The sequence below is a fragment of the Ambystoma mexicanum genome, chromosome 6p (genome assembly GCF_040938575.1).
Source record: "Ambystoma mexicanum isolate Mex_15411 chromosome 6p, UKY_AmexF1_1, whole genome shotgun sequence".
Taxonomy (NCBI): Eukaryota; Metazoa; Chordata; class Amphibia; order Caudata; family Ambystomatidae; genus Ambystoma; species Ambystoma mexicanum.
The window spans coordinates 308,788,255-308,811,653 of NC_090935.1; the positions used below are offsets into that span (position 1 = coordinate 308,788,255).

General features: G+C 46.5%; 1 protein-coding gene across 4 annotated transcripts in view; it reads left to right on the forward strand.

Annotated features, from left to right (window-relative positions):
• MALT1 (MALT1 paracaspase) overlaps positions 1–23,399 on the forward strand; it is a 1,429,839-nt gene that overhangs the window by 739,636 nt on the left and 666,804 nt on the right. For 3 of the 4 annotated variants that reach the window (XM_069627057.1, XM_069627059.1, XM_069627060.1), the window contains exon 8: positions 12,507–12,530. The exons of the other annotated variant lie outside the window; for it this stretch is intronic. In XM_069627057.1, coding sequence (XP_069483158.1) covers positions 12,507–12,530 — 24 coding nt within the window. The remainder of the gene's footprint in view (positions 1–12,506; positions 12,531–23,399) is intronic. 4 annotated transcript variants of the gene reach the window in all.

Here is a 23,399-nt window from a genome sequence, read left to right on the forward strand (position 1 = left end):
CGGTCCTTTACTCCGCAATTTTATTGGGCATTCTAAATTTCTGTTTTCTAAATTCTTTTCCCACCTCCTTGCATTGGTACTGCTTTGAGAGTCTGTCATAGATATGGAATACGTCGGAGGACCCAATCCCCTCGAAGAACAAGTTACTCTCTTACCTGGTAGCGTTCTTTCAATGGGATGGTCCGACGACGCATTCCATATCGCTCCCTCCCTGCCTTCCCCGCTACAGAATTTCTTATGCGATTGCAGCTTACGTTTCCGCAAGGCTTTGTGTGGTCAGACTAGCAGAAGACTTGTGCCACACGTTCTGGGATAAAACTACAACTGAGGCTACGGGCGTCGTGCGTCGTACTTATAACATCCAGTGACATCGGCCATCGGAGGAGGTCCTTGAGGGGGGCGTATCAACGTCATCGATGCAGGATGCAGACGCCAAAAGATTTTCCGAAGCAGCACAGATGTGGTGATTACTGTCATAGATATGGAATACGTCGTCGGACCATCCCATTGAAAGAACGTTACCAGGTAAGAGAGTAACTTGTTCTTCTGGGGGAAGGTGAGGAAAAGGAGAATGCCTCTGAGGAGGTGCAGCTGAAAGTGGGCCTTCTTGGCAATGTCCGTGATGTGAGGAGAGACTGCGAGAGGAGTCGAAGATAACACCAAGGTTTTTTGCCTCACAGGAGGGTGGGAGGAGTGGGCCCATGGAGGGTGGCCAGAGTGTAGGAAGTAAGGAGGGAAATGGGGTCCTAATGAGAAGGATGTTATTCTTACTGGCATTAAGTCAGAGATTGTCAGTAGTCCACCATGCCTGAATAGCAGACAGTCAGGAATGAGAGAGGAAGAAGAGGAGGCAGTGGGGGGAAGCTTGAAGAAGAGCTGCGTGTGGTCTGCATAAAACTAGAAATTAGGAGAGAAGGCAGAGATCAAATGGGCTAGAAGGGCAAGGTAGATATTGAAAAGCCATGGCGAGAGGATAGAGCCCTGAGGGACGCCACAGGTGGAGAGTGAGATGAAGGAGAGAAAAGGGCCCAGTTCAGAGAGGAAGGAGGTCAACCAGTCCAGAGTCAGGTCTGTGATTCCAAGGGTATCATGGAGTGGATTTATAAGGGAGGCATGTTTTACCATTTCAGAGTAAAGTTCAAGAAGGATGAGAAAAGAAGGAGAGTTGGAATCGAGATTAGAGAGCAGGTCTTCACTGGTGTTCAGGAGTGCAGTTTCCGAACCTCTGGCTGCTCTATGAGATAGGGTGGGAGTTAGCTGGACAGGAGGGGTCTGCAGAAGGCCTTTTGAGGAGAGGGTGCATGAGGGAGTGCTTGAGGAGCAGCGGGAAGGATACAGTGGCAAAGAAGTGATTGCAGAAATCAGCCAAGGATGGACAAGGGTGGCTATTTTGTCCTCGATAGTCTGGAGGAGCAGGGAGCACTTGGTTGGAGGAGACTTTCATAGAGCGGACTTCTTTAGGGACCTCATCAGGTGATAGGGAGAGAAAGAGGAGAGAAGGAAGGAATGGGAGAGGAAGAGGGGTCCAAGGGAGGCCTGAGAGTGGATGAGGGAGAATGGAGTGGTGTAGGGGAGAGTGAGGACAGGATGACCTGAGTTTTATTAATAAACTGAGAGGCCAGTGCAGTGCAGAGGGCCAGGGAAGGCAAAGGGGAAATGGAGACTGTACTAGGATTGGTGAGTTCCTTGCAGATTTTGAAAAGAGCTATGTTGTTAATTGCCATGACCGGGCAATGATGTGCAGAGTGTTGGAGATGGTGAGTTGAAGGTTAGAAAGTTATGTGTTAGTGTGAGAGTCAGTGGCAGGAGTGTGAGGGGGAATGAAGGTGGCGGCAAAAGCAGTAACTGAGACTCGCTTCATCGATCAAATGATGGGTGGGGGCTTAGCCGGATGACCCAGGAGGTCCAGGTGAGGGGACAGGAGAGAATGATCAGAAGAGGAGAGAGGTGTAGTGAGAGGGTTAGAGATGGGGATGTCTGCTGAGATGAGAGCATCCAAGGTGTGTACGGCTTAGTTTCAGACTCGATGGAAGAACGGAGAGGGAAAGAGAGTCACATATGTTGCAGAAGAGTCCAGAGGCCGCATCAGGGGAGTCGAGGTGAATATTTAAGTCTCCGAGGAGGAGAAGCTTTTTTAAGAGAGAAGAGGTGAGGTCAGACCACTCTGAGAGGAAGAGGGAGACTGGGCCAGGGGGCCTGTAGATGGTGGCCAGAGTCAGCAAGACGATAGGAGAGACACCAAGTCTGCAGGCAACGCGTATAAAGTAGGAGTAGGACAGAGTGAGTATGATAGTAGCAGGGACCCATTCAGGGAAGATCAAGGGCACTCAGCCCCCGGACCAGTTAGGCCTGGACATAGAGAGGATCTTGTAGCCCTCCAGGTGGATAATGCAAGAACTTGTGAAAGAGCTAGCTGTGAACCACGTCTCGATGAGAGTGAGAATGTTGAGGCCGAGGTCTTCAAGGAGGTGGAAGATGTCAGAGGAGTGTTTAACGGCAGAGCAAGAGTTGAGGGTAGCTAATGCCACTTTTGAAGGCCTTCCGAGGAGGGGTACAGGATTGTTGCGCACCTGTCAGTGTTGGCAGAGGGGTGGCAGCAGGAGGATTGGCAGGAGAAGGGAGGAAGGTAATGAGAGGCGGAACAAAACCTATCAAGAAGGAGGACGTTTGGCGGAGAGCCCTGGACCATTGCCATTCAGGTAGACATTAATGATGGCCCTAGAGGAAGGGATATATGCCTGGAGTACGTCCGAATGGGTGCCACCATAAATGGATGAGGCAGAGAAAGGGGAGAGCATTGAGATCATATGGAGAATCCAAAGGTCCAGAGAGGGAACGATAAAGAGGATGTCAGTGAAAGTCCGCCTGGTAAAAGCATTGACATAGGTGTTAGCGATGGGCATGTCTGGATTGGAGACCAAGAGATCCTTCTTGAACTTTTTCCTTCCAGACTTTGAAAGATAGATAGGATAGGTGATAGGAAAGCTGTTAGAGAAGATAGGGGAGATCAAAAGCACCATTGAGGGAGAGTGTGGAGAGAAGTTGGGAGGGAGAGGGAGAAACTTCAGTGCACCACACCCAACTTCATCAAAACAGCGATACAACCATCTAGATTGAAGTGTCAAGGATAAAGGGAAAAAGCCTAGGTTTCAGCATACATCAGAAAAGCAGAATCCCTAGATGCAAGTTTTCTGGACTAGGGAAAAAGCCCAGAAGAGGGATAGGGAGAAAAAAGACTACATTTCGAATACATCAGCAAATGCAAAACACCCAGATTCGACTTTTCTAGATGGAAGGGAAAAGCCCAATATGGCTAACTACGGCAATTCACCTAAATGCCAGATATGGATAACTTACAACTGTGGGTGATATGCAGCATACTACAAGCTTAGCTAATATGAGTAATAAGAGAGGGGGGACAGTTAAATAGGCAGCAGTAATGGCTGTTCATCCAGCCCGTACCTTTCTACTTTGTCAGTTGCTGCTGTTTGATGGCTGCGCTGCATGCTCGTCTGGCGAGCATAGGTAAACACAGTCCAGAGCTTCTACTGGAGGAGCTGCTCTTTTCCTAAGGGTCCCTTGGCGAGTGGGCTGCACAGGCAGGAGAATGCCCTGAAGGGTCCACTAAGTAGGGCAGCTAGACCCATCCGGCCCAATTTTTGGGGTGGGAGACATAAGGGAGGGAATCAAGAGGGAAGACTTACAGGCTCACAAGCTGCAAAGCTGCAATACCAAGTAGAACTAAATGCAACTTTCAATGTGGGCAACTAGTGCAATAAGGCACAAGTTGTTATCCGGCAACTATTGCAATAAGGCACAAGATGTTAAAGGCACAATGTTCACTCACTGCATGCTGCTCAGAAAAAAATGAAACCGAGCGTCGGCGAGGGGTACACCCTCTGCACGAGCCTCTGTAAGGCAGCTAGATCAATTGGGCCACAGGGGTGGGGTGGGAGGCGGGAGGAAGGGAATCAAGAGGGTGACTCACAGGCTCACAAGCCACGAAGGTAATAAGGCATGACAATATGGCATCTTATTTGGTCTACACATTACAAGACCACAACAGCAAATGTGGTTGAGCTGCAATGTATAGGGTAGTTGCCTGGTAGTTGATAGTTGTTAGCACCTAGTGCATAAGCAGTTGCAAAGCACTGTAGTAGGGAAGCGTGTTCTATTTAATGTAATATTAGCATTGTAATGGACAGTGTTTTCTTCCTCATGTACCATCTACCGCCTAGATGTACTCCAATGCATTTGTTTGTAGCCGAAACAAAAAATGATTGATGTAGAAGTGGCATGGCCTGTTAAAATTATGTTCAAAATGAATAAACATCTTAGTCAAACTTAGAAAGCACCGGTACAGGTGCTGTGATTTATGTCTCTAACACAGATGTTATGAGGGCTGTGGGATGCAGGGGAGGCACACTGATAACTAGTATTGGTATTTGCCGCCTGCCAAAGCCCGGCTATACTAATTAGCAATGTTCCAGGTGGTCCTAAAGCTAAAACGAGAATCCAAAGTGAAGTAGAAATGCTGCGGGCTTCGCTTTTTGGCATGAAGATTTCACAGTGCAAGAAACAGGACACAAAAGCAATAAACTGATCCGTACGGTGGTAAACATAGCATTTGTTACATTGACCTTCTTTCAACCAGGGACAGGCTTTGACCTTTCAGCGCCCTTGGCTGATCTGAATTCGATGCTTTCCCACCCGACCAAAGGAAAAGAATCTCAACCCCTGTGCACATCTATATTCAACACTTTATACCAAGATGGCAATCCACAGTTTGTCTGCCTCGCTATGCTGTATTTCATACAAGCAAAGGCAAGAAGGTAGGATAGCACAGGTGCAACGCGCTGGTCTTGGATGCAAGACCAGGCAGAGCAACTTAGGTTTGAATCCCGGAACCGCGCTTAGAAACCGAACTCAAGTATGGTATTGCGACTCAACATAAACACCAAAAGCAAGAATGAAAATCGGAGAAAATAAATGCCTAGATGTTCACAAAGTATATGAAGTATAATTCCTTTTATAGAATGCATCTGTATGGTTCATGGAAATAAAACCTATGTCCATATGTGTAGTCTGGATTTAATGAACAAAATGAGAATGTTACGTCTTGCAGAAAGTTATTTTGTGACATAGCATAAAAAGGGTGCATATTTATTATCTGCCATTTGAATATGTTGCCCGTTTGTTGAAGTATATGTCAGCATCTGGATCCAGTAGAAGCCATCTGAGAGATCCCACCCTTGCTATAGTTTTCCTCCAAGTGGTCTCATGCTTTTCACCTGAAGGCAGATGGCCTGGTATACATTCCAATTTGACTCATTGCAAATGGTTTCTACTAGATCAAGATGCTTACAGATTGGTGTCTTGTTTATAAGGTGAATTATGTTATTAAAGCCCACATGTTACACCTGGATCCACTTGAAACCAAGTCTGAGATGGCAATTGGAAGTTTCCCTAGCATAGGCTGCTCACAGCTGGCATAGCAGCACTTAGGACATCCTTCCCCTGCCACAATCCCCCTTTTCAGCCTCAGGTTGTTTTACTTGAAGGTAGGGTGGATGTTCCACATAACTATTTCCAGATGATTTCTACTGGGTCCAGTCACTGCTGTGTAGCAGATTTTAGTGTTGAATTGTATGAATTCCTGTGCATGGCACTGCCCTTCATCTCCCTGTCCATACATCTGTGACATTGCCATTCCCACTCTACTCTTTTCCCCTAATCCCCAACCTCTTTCCCTTGCTCCGTTATACCTTTCTTTCCATCACCACCCCTCTGGCTCTTGCCTCCTCACAGACCATCTTTGCCAGGCCGATACCAGACTAAACACTATATTCTTGTTAAGATTTTATATAGCACTTCGGTTACTGTTTTGCGCACACTCCCAATTACGATACTTCGGTTTAATGAGGTGAAGGTGGTATGTTAGGATCACACAATATGGGTTTTGTGGGTAACTCAGCTCTCAAGTTCAAAATTATACGCCTCTGCCAATAACAATTTATTTTTAATGCCAAAAACACATAATAAGCTAACCCCTTAAGCTCCTTCGGAAATACCCAAAAAGACTGAATGTAAAAAAACGCATGGAATATTTGATCCAATTTAGGCTGCACGAAAATTTCGTACAGCCTAAAAATTCGAACTAATATGCCATACAAACCCATTATAAGGAACAAGGGGAACGGAGGTTGCGAGGGTATCCCCCACTCTGCTTGTTTGCTTTATTGGGAACGGGGTGGTGGGGGTGCCCTCCGCATATGGAAATAAAGGTCAAAAAAAGGAAAGGCCCCTGTGGCACCGGTTCCCAAGAACGTACGTGAAGGGAACTGCTGTTGCAGGGAGTCAGGGGTGTCGGCAAAAGGTAAGTAAGGGGGAGGTGGAGTGTATTTTTAGTGCATGGGTTGTTTGACTGTAACGGTCAAGTTAGCTACAGTCATGTGAAACGCAATATTTTTGGTTACAGTCAAGCCACCCAAATTCCCCTCTTCTATAGAGATATTTGTACATTGGGTAGTAATGATTAGCATAATTTTCATTGCTCAACCTGGTGGAATGCAGCATATCTTCCATCTATTTTTCTATCTTTCAAAGAGCCCATCCTCCAGAGAATCTTCCCACACAGCAGATGTTAAGAAGTTAACATAGAAACTTTAGGCAAATAAAAGCATGGTCTTTTTTTAGATGAGAAAGAAGAGCAAGAAAGAACACATCTTCTGAAAGTAGTGTAGCATAGCAAGTGGATTAAAACATAAGAAATGGATCTGTTTTATTGGGATGAACGAAATCTCAAATGCAAGGAAGGAAATGTGCTCAGAGCCCTCACGTTACCCCTTCCTATCCAGACCTATTTTTTCATTGAATTGTGAAGTTTTTTCTTTTCCAATTTTAATTCAAGAAAACTACAAGTCTCAGAATGCGAACACTAAACAGGGCTGGGTGGCATTTTCATGTAAGGCAAGGAGAAACATAAGAGCTCTGCACAATATGAATTAAGGTTCAAGAAAAGAGGACACCAGTGCTATTTAATTCTGGCGAAACATATTAGGTACTGGATGCTCAGGTCTACGTGGCTTTTATGGACCTTAGTTTGGCCTTTGACCACGTGGACAGGAGAATGCTGTGGAATTCTCTGAGCGAAATTGGAGTTCTGTGGCTTCTTATTCGTTTGGAATCACTCCATGAGAATACCAGAATACATGTACGCTATGACCAGAACAGAGAACTCTGAGTTTTGGGTTGCTGAGAAGAGGGTTTGCTGGGGTTGCATCCTTGCCCCAATTCTTTTCATTCATAAGTTAATCATCTTGGGTCCTTTACCAGTATTCAGGCTCTGACTGGTCTATAGGGCAATAGAGCAGTGCCCGAACCAAAAAATGCAAAACGCTGGTGTGGGCCATCTTTTGGTAAAAGTGGGCCACTTTTTTGGCCAGTGTGGGCCAGTTTGTTGAGTTACTTCACTATCTGTCTAGATGTTTTCACCAGTGTTGCTGAATAAATATTCTTTAAATTGCACAATTTGCATTACATTTTTATCAGAAAACTCCCCCTTGGTCACTATTCAAATAGTCTGTCACAAAAGAAATGAACAACATTTTGCAACTGTGGGCCACTTTAAAATTGGTGCCCAAGACAATGTTATGCCCCAGTCCAAGCTTGCCAATTTTGGTGTCCCTATGTGCGGTGCCAGGAGAGCCAGTGCTCAGCTATGCTGATGACGCTGGCAAAGACACCTAGATCTATTCAGGCACTATTATTGAGTATGACAAATATATGAAGGACGGCGGCTCTGGGTTAACAGCAGCAAGTGTTCACTATGTGTGTTTACAAGAAACCCAGAGGTTGCCTGCAGATGTTTTTAGATGGAAAGATAAGGGACAGTTGCTCATTCTTTGACTACCTGGGGATTAGGTTTTAGAGTTGTTTAAAGGGGGATGACCATATTACCAGGTTACGTGTCCGGATGAGTCAAGCCACTGGGGGATTCTTCGATCTATCTACTCATCTGGGGCATTCCTCCTTAGAACACATGATGAAGGTCTATGAGGGAAGGACATACACACTGGTATCTATGGGTGTGAAATATGGGCGTACTCAAGGGCCTCCTCCTTACAAAAGATAGAAAATGATTTTCTTAGAAGGCTCCCTATGGTCCCCCCATCAACACCAGTGTATTCTTTGCACCTAAGTACCGGTATGACCTAACTGGCGGATATGAATTTCGTGCGAACAGTCTGTCTTTGTGCTTCTCTCTGGGCAAGTACTAATAGTCCCCTAACAAAAGATCTAATTATGAATCTAATCTCCCAAACTGATCACTGCAAGGTTGGGTGGATGGCACATATAATATCCCTGCTATATAACCTCTCACTGGTTATTGTGGAGTGTCATAAGAAGGACATGGTCACTGTGATAACATTTCCATTAATGATTTATTAACTAATCAATAAAAGCAACTTTAATCATACATTCATAACATAAAAGAAAACATGAATGCAAGTTGCAATGATCCAATACATAAAAAAGCTATAAAGATCAATAAGGAGATGGTACTCTCAGCCCTAGTAGCATTCTTTCGCATTCTTTGACCATGGGAGCGTAAATACATTGTTTGATCAGTTGCCCTACCACACAGTTTTCTTCAGCATAACCAGGCCCGGTAAACATAATCGTGCATACAGTAAAGATAGTAAAACAGACCAACATTTAAAACAGGGGATGAAAAAGAAACATAGGGAGAGTGTATTCGCAGACCTAATGCCGTTCTTTAAGCTTCATCAGACCTAAACACATGGTTACGGTGTGCAATCAGTTGTTCTAATTCACAATAAAAATCCCAAAACAAACCAAATTTTGAAACAGCAAATATAAAAGAAACACAGGGAGAGTATACTTGCAGCCCTTGATATCGTTATTTGCACTTCATTGGACCTCTAATCACATCTGCGCAGTGCCGTCTTTTTCTTTGACCCTGCCCTCCCTTCCCTCCCCCTTCCCCACCGGCCAATTCTTAAAAGTGCCTATATATTCCCACAGAGATCATCTAGTCCTATGTAAACAAGTCCAATATTCTTATTTTGTGCGGGCTTCATTGTAGCATAAAGTCACTTTGTAAATATTCCAGCATCATCCCCCAGTCTGTTGTGAAGCTCTGGCGTGCTCCTTGGATGCTATATGTTATACGCTCCATTGCTATATGCTGCCATACCCTCTGTAGCCATTCTAGGTTGGATGGAGGTGTTTTCTGTTTCCATTTTTGAGCTATGGCTAGCCATGCGGCCGCTAGTAGTCCCATAAAGTTTCATCTTTGCGTCTTTGACATTGTTCTGTCCCAGAGGTCCCACATCCCCCCCATCCAAGCCTCTTCTCCTAGGTTTTCTGTTCCCTTAAACATTTTCTCCATTTGGGCTCTTACCTCTGACCAGAAGCCTTGAAGTTTTGGGCAGTCCCACCATATGTGTCTCCAGTTCCCTTCCACATCGCAGCCTCTCCAGCATTTGTTTTGTGTGGTGTTGAACATTCTATGCAGTCATTCCGGTGTGTAGTGCCATTGTATCATTATTTTTGTCCATGCTTCTCTTGTCGGGATCGCCCGTGTCCATTTGGGGATTATTTGCCATACAAATGTCCATTGTTCTCTCGAGATTTCCCTTCCCAATGTTTTTTTCCCATCTTTTCATCTATTGCCATTTCGTTTCTTCCGGCTGGGTATTTAGAAATCTGTACATTGCAGAGACAAATTTCCTATCCCCTGGTTGTGACATGATGTATGATTTGAATGGGGTTAATGCTCTTGTTGCCGCCTGTATTATTCTTGGGGCTGATAGCCAGTGATGAAGTTGTTCATACTTATATTTATCTGTTACCGTGAGGCCAAAGATATCCCGGCATTCTGCAAACATTCTAATTGGTTGGTCTTCGAACATGTCCCCCACCTTTGTACACTCCGCATTTATCCATTTCTGAAATGCCCCTTTTTCTGTGCCCAGATGGAATTCTGGGTTCTCAAATAGCGGCATAAAGGGGGCCGGATCTATTGTTAATGTTTCTTTTTTTGTTGCCCTATTCTAGATTTCTAGTGTTGTGTTCATGACCTCGCATATGAGGACATTTGGTTGTCTATGTTCCGGTCTTAGCCATAGCAGATGCCGCAGGTTTGTCTTTGCCACGGCCCTATCTTGTGCTTCCCATAGCTTCTCGGACCTGTTTGGGATCCATTCTCTCAGGACCCACATCTGTGCCGCCTCGTAGTATTTTCTGAAATGTGGTAATGCCATACCTCCCATTAACTTTGGAGCTGTGAGTGCGATATTGGAAAGTCTCGGAGTTTTGTTTTGGCAGATGTATTTGGATATCATTTTGGAGAGTCATTTGAAAAAGGAGGGTGGGATTCATATGGGGAGTGCCTGAAAGTAATATAGCAGTCTAGGCAAAATTGTCATTTTTATGACTATTATTCTACCCCACCATGTTATTGAGAGTGGATTCCATCTTTCCAAATCTCTTTTCACTTTTTCCAAGTGGGTCGGATAGTTCCCACCATACAGGCCTTTGATGGTGTCTGTCAGTGTAACGCCCAGGTACTTTATCCCTTCTTTCGCCACTTGTAGGTGGAGTTCTCTTGCTCTCTTGTAGATTTCTTGTTTGTCTCCGTATAAGGCCATTACCTCCGATTTTTGTTTGTTGATCTTTAACCCGGAAATTGTTCCATATTCATCTATTGTTTGTGTGAGAAGAGGCAGTGTTTCCTCCAGGTCCGCCAAGGCCACCAAGAAACCGTACTCTTAATGGTTTCAACACAAGTCTTTCGCACACTCATAAGCAGAAAGTGTGTTTTGGACTGGGAGTTCCTTACCAGAATAGGAGTACTTGTCCCCAAGAGGAGAGTCACTCACAGTGAGGTCCCACTTGCCCAGACCTCTAGGGAGGGTCTTGCTTAGCTGACTCTCCTCCCTGCCTCAAAGGGAGTGGCTCCCCTATGGGGAGAAGGGACAAATTGTCCAGATTTGTCACTGAGGACAAAGATATGTATCATTGTGGGTCTGCTTATGTAGAGGCAAGAGCCCACTTTCTGTTTCTAGCATCATTCACTAAGAGTAAAAAGGTTGTTACCTCTTCTTAGGTTTATTTTTATGTTTTTTGAGCATTTGTTAAGCGCTTATACAACTGCATAGTGTTTCAAAGCGCCCCGAGGCTAAATGGGAAGGGAACAGGGGGAAAATAACAACAGCAAACCCTGTAAAATACAGCCATGGTCCTACTAGGCCTTGTGGCATTCAACCGTGCAAGTGCAGTGAGGAGAAGTGCAGCAGATAGAGAGGTGAAGGAGGAGGGGAGCAGAGGAGTGGGCAAGTGCTGGTGGCGGACCCGGGAAGGAAGTGCTATGGGGAGCCAGGAGGAGAACCTCAGGCTAAGTGCTAGTGCAGGCGACTCCCAGGGGTGGGATGAAGGGCAGTGCGGTCGGGTGGGGGCTGGTATTGACTGGGTAGAAGGGCCTGGAATCCTGTGAGGTTCCTGAGGATCAGGCCACCAGTCACAGCAGCAGTGGAGTGATTAGCAGGAAAGGGAAAGAGGGGAAGAGGTAGAAAACAGCAGAGTTTTGAACTTGAGGCGGTCCGGCTCAAGTCTGAGAGGGAGGCTGTTCCAAAGAGAGGCGCCAGCCGAGGAGAGTGACCTGCCCCCCAATTTTTGCTTGGAGAAGCATTTGACAGTCAAAGACTTGGAGTTAAAGGAGCGTAGGGCGCTAGCAGGGGAGTATTTGGGGAGGGAAAGTTGGAGATGGTGTGGTCCCAGGCCCCAGAAAGTCTTGTGGATGATGCAGAGGGTCTTGAAGTTGTTCCTTGCAGCCACCGGGAGCCGGTGGAGAGATTTTAGGGCTGGAGAGATGCAGTCCCTGGGCTTGAGGACAAGGATAAATCTTGCAACCCTATTCTGGATTAGCAGAAGGGGGCATAGGGCAGAAAGAGGGAGATTGGTCCTACAGGCGATGGAGATGCCAAAATGAATCTGGTATTGTTAACCTCCAGATAGAGGAGAATATATGAGCTTTATTTGTTAAACAGCTTGACAAATGAGTTCGAAAATGAATTTAGGCCCTATAGTATCATTCCTTGTATTATCAAGATGCACTTATGATAGCTTCAATGTAATGTATATCATCACTCATTTTATTGTGCAATCCTATTGGACAAAAGTTGTTTTATGGAATGCTAGGTCCCTAAACTTGAGATCAATGTGTACAATGCACAGCAACTGATTATTACAATTCTGCAGTGGTGGTGTTTGATTTTAATATTTTTTATGTTTTTTCAGTTTAATATTTTAACAATTTTAAGGATCGTTTTTATTTTAATGTGTTATTAGATGAAAATATTTACTGTTTCATGGATTGCAATCCGAATAAACCTGTGTTTTTGATTCGAAATTTATGTAGATGAATATGATTTATAAAATACATATACTAACACATACAATGGGTTTCTTTTTTCTCTTAGACGATGTAAATAATCGACCAGTTGGTAAATATACAAAACGTATTATTTATGTTTCGATGTCTCTGTTAAAACTGCTTTCTGTTTCTGTTGTCTGAGATTTCTTTGACAGGATGATCTTAGTTTTTCCACATATGGATAACTAAATATTGCCTGCTTGCCCAGAACCACTGAGCTACTAATCCGAGGGAAATCATGTGGTTATTTTAGTTCTCCCACAGCTCTGCCTGCATCTGTGTGATATAGGCTGAGAGTGGGACTGGGGGGTTGGGGAACTTTGAGAGTTGTCTTTTTCGTTCGCCTTCTCATTTATTGGCCATTTAGAACGGGACTCCCGATATGCTTGTTTGTAATTGAGCCCAGAGCGCACACTGCTCGCTTTCTTTCAGTGCTTCTGTGTTTGTGTGTGTTGTTGCCTGGAATATACAGGCATCGGTAACGTAGGCGTTGCCACTGCACATTCTGTTTTGTGCGAGTGATGGCTCCAGGCTCTGCACTGAAGCGAGTGACCTTGGCCCTCGGGACCTCTTGTGTGTGCCCTATTCAGAGGAATCCCATGGCAACGCCCTGGCCTGCAGTACCATGCTTCTCAGCAGTGACATCAATACATTAAAATGCCCAGGGTTAGGGAAGTGACCGGGGATCGCTGGATTTGACACAACATGAACGTTGACCGTGATGCCAGAACAGGGACTGCATCACATCACCTGTGACTAGGATTGAACGACGAGATCGAATAAAAGTCCCTAAATCATGCAAACATCTATATTAATGACTAATCGCCTATAAATATGGAGCCCTGATTTTCAAGGAGCAGGCCCAGCACTGCCATCGTAAGCACTGCCCTCAAATGCAGATAACAACTTGAGTATCCATCAATCGTGTATGCTCGTGTACTGCAGTGTTATTCCAGGTGTATTTATCACATGCTATATACAGCCTCACATTATTAGGTGAGTCCATCACATGCCAGGCCGCTATATAATAATAATAATAATAATAATTAGGCTTTTATATAGCGCACAAACCCTCAGGTATCTGAGCGCTACTTATTATTACCCACGGTGTGTGGTGCTCATTTATCGACCTCGGAAGGATGAAAGGCTGAGTTTGGCCCCGCCGGGATTCGAACCTGCGTTAACAGGCTCTGCACGGGTGTCAAAGCGAGCGCTCTACTCGCTGTGCCACTTGACCGGCTATATGGCCACTTTATGCCAGGTGTAGTCTTGTATGCCAGGCTGCCATCAGGTGCTTGATGCACCCTCGCATGTAGTGCCATAATATGCGGGGTGCAACTCCGGTATTCAGTTCCTGTGCTCACATGCTATGTTCATCAGCCTGAATTGCCCCTGTATTAACTTCCCATGCCAAGTGCAAACGCATATTGCCAGGTATTGCCATCGTAATCTGTGTGCAGCTTCACGCACTGATATTAATATGCTACAGTGTAGATATATACAAAACATAACACTGCAACTCACATAGCAACACGGCGACAGTTCCCAGAAGGAAGGTTGCAGCCAGCAGCTCTCAGGGGTTTAGCATTCGATGCCATTACAGGATCTAACCTCGACTCTATCCAACATGGGAATATGTACATTCAAACACATACACAAATTATGAGTTCAGGCTCGCAAGTGTTGATGGCCGGAAGAAATGGGCTGGCTTTAAGTTGTGTAAAACTCCCTGCTCTGCCCTGGGCTTATGAAAGCTTTGCTTTCTCATACTCACTCGCTCTCTCTCACGTTCAGGGAGGAGCTGCAGGCCCCAGAGACCCACCAGGACGTTATGATCATGTTCACTGCTCACCCTCTGTCACCCGGCAAAGGCGACAGAGATATAATAACAACCAGTGCTTGAAATGGAAACACAGAAGTGCAGGTACTCCCTATCCCAGAGTAAATGCCTACTGTTCAGAAGTGCAGGTACTCTCTATCCCAGAGTAACTGCTCACTGTTCAGAAGTGCAGGTACTCTCTATCCCAGAGTAACTGCTCACTGTTCAGAAGTGCAGGTACTCTCTATCCCAGAGTAACTGCTCACTGTTCAGAAGTGCTGGTACTCCCTATCCCAGAGTAACTGCTCACTGTTCAGAAGTGCAGGTACTCCCTATCCCAGAATAACTGCTTACTGGTCCGAAGTGCAGGTACTCCCTATCCCAGAGTAACTGCACACTGTTCAGAAGTGCAGGTACTCCCTATCCCAGAGCAACTGCTCACTGTTCAGAAGTGCAGGTTCTCCCTATCCCAGAGCAACTGCTCACTGTTCAGAAGTGCAGGTACTCCTTATCCCAGAGTAAATGCTCACTGTTCAGAAGTGCAGGTACTCTCTATCCCAGAGTAACTGCTCACTGTTCAGAAGTGCAGGTACTCTCTATCCCAGAGTAACTGCTCACTGTTCAGAAGTGCTGGTACTCCCTATCCCAGAGTAACTGCTCACTGTTCAGAAGTGCAGGTACTCCCTATCCCAGAGTAACTGCTCACTGTTCAGAAGTGCTGGTACTCCCTATCCCAGAGTAACTGCTCACTGTTCAGAAGTGCAGGTACTCCTTATCCCAGAGTAACTGCTCACTGTTCAGAAGTGCTGGTACTCCCTATCCCAGAGTAACTGCTCACTGTTCAGAAGTGCAGGTACTCCCTATCCCAGAGTAACTTCTCACTGTTCAGAAGTGCAGGTACTCTCTATCCCAGAGTAACTGCTCACTGTTCAGAAGTGCTGGTACTCCCTATCCCAGAGTAACTGCTCACTGTTCAGAAGTGCTGGTACTCCATATCCCAGAGTAACTGCTCACTGTTCACAAGTACAGGTACTCTCTATCCCAGAGTAAATACGTACTATTCAGAAGTGCTGGTACTGCCTATCCCAGAGTAACTGCTTACTGTTCAGAAGTGCTGGTACCCCCTATCCCAGAGTAACTGATTACTGTTGAGAAGTGTCTATCCTTCTCCATTAAATACATTGGATTCCTGCTGAGAAGCACTAGTACTGTGTCTTTCACATAATAGAAGTGCTGTTACTCCTGACCAGCAAGTACCTGTCGATTTAAAGCACTGAAACTCCCCACCGCATTTGTCGGTATTCTCAGTAATTTGCTGCGTGAACACAACAAGAAAGAGAGCAGCTAAATTCTCATGTTTTTCTTAGTGGATCTCTGTCTCTTATCCGCTGCCTAACTAACCCCTCTCTGCTTAGTTTCCTGGGCACCTGTGCGTACCATCTCAAAGATGAAACTTCTGAGCGATCACTGGCTCCATATCTTGCATTCCTGTTTACCCTATAATGTTCCACTTGATAGTCGATTACTAGGTACCATATTTCTCAAGTTAAAGCAACGTTGCTCAGCTGATTACCGCTTACCTTTTCTTAGTCACTGCTTTTGTTGCTTTCCTACCAGTGCCGCTTCTTTCTAACGAAACATCATTTTGAAATCAATCCAGTAGCCAAATTCCCTAACTTTCTAGCAAAACAGCTGACTGCATCTAACAATTAAGATTCCTTTCCTACTAAAATATACTTACCTCTTGCTGGTTGCCCAATAATGCCTTTTGAAGGATATGGGTGTTGCACTTCGAAGAACACTAATCTCTCATTGCTGGCACTGACAGTCTTTCAGAGCAGGCCAGGTTCATGAAGGTTCACTTCACCAAAGCTAAAGATATCTTCTTAAAGCTCTGCAGGTTTCTCAGTATTGAAAACTCTGAAAAAACAGAAGCAGAGCTGCATGAGATGGGTCACAGACCAATGCTTTCTCTGGATCATGCCCGCACAGGCAGCATTCATAAGTTGATCGCCAATGTTGAACTTATTACTGGAGCTGTGAGGAATATCGGGATTCATTCACTTGTCGCGGGGGGACGCCTTTTCCTGTGAAGCTAGGGAAATGAGACCGCTACTCAATGCCCTCCTTAGGGTTAGAGGCAAGTGGGACCTTACCTGGCGAGACTCCCCTGTTGGGGAGAAGAACTCCCATTCCGAATCCTACCAACCTATAGCCCATCACTAATAAAACCTACTAGAAGAAAACATGAAGAACAAGCTATTTGTTATTGTCATATAGAACCTTTTGAGAAAACCTTAAAAGAAATGCGTCTGAAACTAAGAAAACCACTGGAGCAATACCGAGTAACAGCAGAACAAAGAAGAGAAGTCCCACAGACACATCATAAATCTGAGAGGAGGAGACCTGGGAAAGAGAGAAGCCTGGGAGTTCCGAATCAGCTGACGAGTGAAGCTGAAGGAAGTGGAGATGCAGAGCTTGCGATGTTGGGAAGAAGCTGGCGTGTAAATCCTAGCATCTTCCACTTAAGAATACTTGGAGCAGGAGAACTCGAAGGACCTGTACATTGTCCCAGGAGTAACCAAGTAGTAAGTGGTGGTGTTACCGAAACCCACTGGACTTGGGAGACCCTAAACGATGCTGAGACCACTTACTGAAGGCACAGAGAAAAAATCGCAGGCAAAGGCCCCATCTGGACCACAAACCTTCCGGCGAGCGGGCAGGAGCCCCCACCTCTACACCATCGGAGCGGGCAGGAGCCCCCACCTCTGAACCTTCGGAGCGGGCAGGAGCCCCCACCTCTGCACCGTCGGAGCGGGCAGGAGCCCCCACCTCTGCACCATCGGAGCGGGCAGGAGCCCCCACCTCTGCACCTTCGGAGCGGGCAGGAGCCCCCACCTCTGCACCGTCGGAGCAGGCAGGAGCCCCTAGCACACACCGAGGCACAGCCAGGACTCCAGGTGTGCCATCCAGTGGAATCCCCTGCTCGCACCCCTCCTGGGCACTTCCTGCCACTACTGCAGTGCCTCACTTGCATGTTTACCCACCTTTTGGCCCACAACCCGCACGCGCCGACATTACAAAAAAACAAAATGTTGGGCGCGATGCGGGATGAAAGCGAGGCTCGGCCTCGACTTCGTTGCTAGGCAATGCGTCTTTGCTTTACATAAACAGGAACTCCCGCCGGCAGGCGGAATAGCCGGCGGCCACCCCAAGGCCACTATAAGGCCAAGCTGCCCTGTTTGCCCACATCAGTAACCTTCCGGCGAGCGGGCAGGAGCCCCCACCTCTACACCATCGGAGCGGGCAGGAGCCCCCACCTCTGCACCTTCGGACCGGGCAGGAGCCCCCAGCTCTGCACCGTTGGAGCGGGCAGGAGCCCCCACCTCTGCACTATCGGAGCGGGCAGGAGCCCCCACCTCTGCACCGTCGGAGCGGGCAGGAGCCCCTAGCACACACCGAGGCACAGCCAGGACTCCAGGTGTGCCATCCAGTGGAATCCGCTGCTCGCACCCCTCCTGGGCACTTCCTGCCACTACTGCAGTGCCTCACTTGCATGTTTACCCACCTTTTGGCCCACAACCTGCACGCGCCGACATTACAAAAAAACAAAATGTCGGGCGCGATGCGGGATGAAAGCGAGGCTCGGCCTCGACTTCGTTGCTAGGTAAGGCGTCTTTGCTTTACATAAACAGGAACTTCCGCCGGCAGGCGGAATAGTCGGCGGCCACCCCAAGGCCACTATAAGGCCAAGCTGCCCTGTTTGCCCACATCAGTAACCTTCCGGCGAGCGGGCAGGAGCCCCCACCTCTACACCATCGGAGCGGGCTGGAGCCCCCACCGCTGCACCTTCGGAGCGGGCAGGAGCCCCCACCTCTGCACCGTCGGAGCGGGCAGGAGCCCCCACCTCTGCACCATCAGAGCGGGCAGGAGCCCCCACCTCTGCACCTTCGGAGCGGACAGGAGCCCCCACCTCTGCACCGTCGGAGCGGGCAGGAGCCCCTAGCACACACCGAGGCACAGCCAGGACTCCAGGTGTGCCATCCAGTGGAATCCCCTGCTCGCACCGCTCCTGAGCACTTCCTGCCACTACTGCAGTGCCTCACTTGCATGTTTACCCACCTTTTGGCCCACAACCCGCACACGCCGACATTACAAAAAAACAAAATGTCGGGCGCGATGCGGGATGAAAGCGAGGCTCGGCCTCGACTTCGTTGCTAGGCAACGCGTCTTTGCTTTACATAAACAGGAACTTCCGCCGGCAGGCGGAATAGCCGGCGGCCACCCCAAGGCCACTATAAGGCCAAGCTGCCCTGTTTGCCCCTGTTCGCCGCTGGCAGGCGCGAGGCGCTCGCCCCTATCGAACCTTGCTATTTGGACTTGTTTCCATCACAGGCATCCACCTGCTGGCCCCCTTCTCCGTAAAAAGTGCCTTTTGTCTCGGAACCACAAAGTGCCGAGTGCCAGGTCTCCTGCTCCTCCTGGAACCCACCTACAACATCCTGATTATGCATGCACCTATTCAGGGTAAGAAGCTCACCACCAGCATACTACCCAAACCGTTACTGTAACCTTGTTGCACTGTTTGTTCACACTGCTACTAGTAATTGACTTCAAGTCACTCTTCTCATGCTGCTTGAACATTGACACTGGTACACTTGTACATTGCTACTTGGTCTCACAACACCCGTACTACATCTTTGTCACATACACATACCTGTGTATGGCTGTGTGGCCTGAGTACACTCGCCACTTTCAACTGTGTTGTGCCTTATGGTCGCTTTCAGACCACTTCAAATTGTGTTGTGCCTTATCGTCGCTTTCAGACCACTTTAAATTGTGTTGTGCCTTATGGTCGCCTCAGACCACTTTAAACGGTGTCATGCATTATGGTCGCTTTCAGACCATTTTAAACGGTGTCATGCATTATGGTCGCTCTCAGACCACTTTAAATTGTGTTGTGCCTTATGGTCGCCCCAGACCACTTTAAACTGTGTTGTGCCTTATGGTCGCCCCAGACCACTTTAAACTGTGTTGTGCCTTATGGTTGCTTTCAGACCACTTTAAATTGTGTTGTGCCTTATGGTCGCTTTCAGACCACTTTAAATTGTGTTGTGCCTTATGGTCGCCTCAGACCACTTTAAACGGTGTCATGCATTATGGTCGCTTTCAGACCATTTTAAACGGTGTCATGCATTATGGTCGCTTTCAGACCACTTCAAATTGTGTTGTGCCTTATGGTCGCTTTCAGACCACTTCAAATTGTGCTGTACCTTATGCCTTTGTCAATCTCTAGGTGCCATGCCCCAGTATATATGCATTATTAGCCATGATTAGGACTCTCAATCCTAGGCGCCATGTTGTAATATGTTTGCATATTAGCCACGATTAGGACTCTCCAAGTCTGAACCCTTGCTGTAGCATATCCGCCTTATAGATACTAACAGGATCTTCCAACCTAGATTGATAGTACATCTGCACCCCAGTCTCTACCGGACTTGCCAAATACAGGCACTATCTTGCCCTCCCACAATATGTACGCTACTACCTGCTTCTCACACACACGCGGTACCATAGCCTGGACTCTTCTAACCATCACCATAACAATGGCCCTTACCAACTCTACACCCTGCAACTTGCAAGAGAGAAACCTGCGACTTAGAGCTAGGCTCCCACGACTTTATGACATCAAAAATAAAAGAACCAATCCACCAGTACCCACGCGCACCTCCACTGCCATTAATCCTAACCTCCCAGACCCTGCGACGATAAATCGTCCTGAACCACTTGATTACCTATACTACAAACAGAGGAGACCTAACCACCCTAATCCCAGATCTGGCAAAGATAACACGATAAGTCTAACACTATCAGGAGCCCTTATTAATGCTAGGTCCCTTATAGCACACAATACCGAAATAGCTGATATACTGTCTATGGACAATTTAGATATCCTTGCTGTCACTGAAACCTGGCTCCATGATGCAGCTGGTCCTGCCCTCTCAACTGCCATACCAGATAATTTCAATATCCTAAGAGTCGACCGACCTAACACCAGAGGAGGCGGCCTGGCCATCATAACCAAAACACATCTAGCTGCCAGACACGCCCCACACCCAGCTTTCACATCGTGTGAACTTCTCTCAGCTAAAATACCTATCTCAAATAACAGCACACTAACAATACTTCTTGTGTACAGACCACCAGGTCCACTAGGCAACTTTGAGGAAGACCTATCCAGCCTCCTCCCTGACAGCATTAAAGACTCCACTCAGCTCCTTCTACTAGACGACTTTAACCTAGGCTTTAATGACGCTGAAGACAAACAAGCCCAAGCAATCCAATCCATTCTAGTCAATCACGACATTACCCAAAATGTCCTAGCTTCTTCACATACAAAAGGACGTACACTAGACTGGATAGCCAACCACAACTGCAACATCACCATCTCTAGTATCCTACCTCAAATATGGACTGACCATTATCTTATATGCTTTACAGCCAACATCGAACCTCCCAAACCTAATAAGAATAAAATAGCACCCCCCATGCCAACAAGAAGTAAAAAAGAAATCACAGCTGAAAAACTACTTCCACTTCTCCTACCAACTCTCACAGCTAGCTCCAATGAATCCAACCCTAGTGAGTTAGTTTAATCATTTAACAACTCCATGACCAAAGCTCTAGACTTGATTGCCCCTACCAAACTCCATAAAAGTAAACGTGAAACTCACCTTAACTCTTGGTTCACCCCCCATCTCAAAGAAATGCTTATCCAAAAACGCAAACTCCAAGCTATTTGGAGGCATACTCCTTCTGCTGACAATAAAACGACACTTGCTAACTTTGCCAAAAAATACAAAAAGGAAATTATTCAAACGAAAAAAGATTCATTCAATGATAGTAAAGCCAACTCTAACTCCAAAGAGCTCTTCACCATTCTCCGTGAATTGGAAAATCCTATTGCCCCTACAGACAATGTCCCCAAGGACAAATCCTGGTGCACTAGTATCCAAAATGCTCTAGCAAATAAAATCACAACCCTTCAATCTAAAATTGCTAAGAAAAAAGCCTCTTTGAGCCCTTGTGGAACTCGCACCACCCCATTGAAGGAGTTACCCAGCACACCCACCCAAAATAACGGTAAACCCTTCAGGTTTACCAATATCTCTATATTGCAAACTGAAAAGGTCATTCTGTCCCTTAAAACGTCGAATTGCCAAGGTGACAGTTGCCCTGCGCAAATCATCAAGGATGCAGCCAGAGATCTAGCACCCTTCATCTCGAAACGTATCAATGCCTCCTTCAACACGAGCACTGTACCCACCAACCTCAAAGAATCCTGGGTTCTCCCCCTTCTCAAAAAACAGACACTTGACCCAGCTATCCCCACTAACTACAGGCCTATTACTACGGTCCCATTTCTCCTTAAAATCATTGACAGAGTAGCCTACCTCCAAATCCAAAACTATTTGGAGACGCACCAACTATTAGGTTCACGGCAATCTGGCTTCAGACCACTGCACGGTACTGAAACGGCCCTCATTGACCTCAAGACACAAATCGACGAGCTGAAGGATAAAGGTAATACAGCTATGCTCCTCCTCCTTGACCTATCAGCGGCCTTTGACCTAGTGGATCATGCAGTATTATGCAACCATCGAGCGTCTGCCGCTCACTTCTCAAGTGAAGCTATAGCATGGGTACAATCCTTCCTAGCCAACCGTACGATGAGAGTGTTCTCCCCTGTAGCCGCAGCGGACCCAATCCAGATCACTTGGCTCATGTGTCTCCCCGACAATGTACAATATCTTTACTAAGCCTCTCTTCGACAAACTTGACAAATTAGGGGTAACCTATACGAATTATGCGGACGATACGCAGATTCTCATACCTCTATCAGGCAACTTTGTCGAAGACACAGCTCTAGTAAACAAAATCTACCTCCTCATTCAGGGATGGATGGCCTCCCACGGCCTCTGCCTAAATGACGACAAAACTGAGATATTAATACTGTGGTCCGACTCCAACCTAAAAAAAGTCCCAACTATCGCAATTTCAACATAGATGCTAACACAATCAAGGTGGCCACCGAGGTAAAAACTCTAGGCTTTTACCTCGATTCCACTTTATCTCTTAAAAAACAAGTTAACACCCTGGCATCCTCTATCAGCGTACACCTGTAAATTAATCAGGACCTGTAGACCTTACCTCTCTAAAACTAACTGCATCATGCTAGCCAATGCATTCGTTATGTCCAAACTGGACTATTGCAATGCCCTCTACGCAGGTGCCAACAAATCCATTATAAATAAAATGCAAATCCTCCAAAATAACGCTCTTAGAGCAGCCCTTGACATACCCCGTAATGCACATATTTCAAACGTTAGGAAAGTCCACCACTGGCTCAAAGGTAGCGACAGAGTCCTGCTCAAGACACTATTGCTTACCCACAAAGGGCTCAACAACACTGCTTCCCCTTACATCTCGGTCAGACTGACTAGAAAATCATCCAGTCACCACACTAGGGCTACTATCCACTACCTGCTCGAAACCCCCAGATTCAGACGGTCCAAAGCGGGCGGAGCAAGCTTCCCTGTCAGAGCTGCCCAGGCCTGGAACGCATTGCCCATTGCACTGAGAGCTAACCTACCCTACTCTAATTTCAGATGCAAGGTAAAAAACTGGCTCTGGACTAACGACAATTAATTCTCGTGGCACCCAACGACCACGATACCCTTGTCTAAAATGATTCCGCTCTCACACCTTTACCTGTACACTCTCTCAAAACTGTAAAATGTTAGTTTTTTCTTCCACACGGCGTGTATTGACATGTACTTACCGCATTGTTATGTTTTTTTTATACTCTGTATGTAACCTAAGCTTAAGTAACCTTGTACCTGCTGCGCCCGGCTACCCTTGGGTTTTGTGCACATTATCAAATAAACAAATCAAATCAAATCAAATCAAATCAAATCCGGTGACGCGATCCCTGAGACAGGAAGGTAATGGGGAGAGAGGGAGACCCAGGTGAAGGACCAAGTATTGCAAGTATATAAGAAGAGTGAGAATCATTACTGGAACACTCATACTCATCCCAGTAAGGACCAAGTGGTGGAG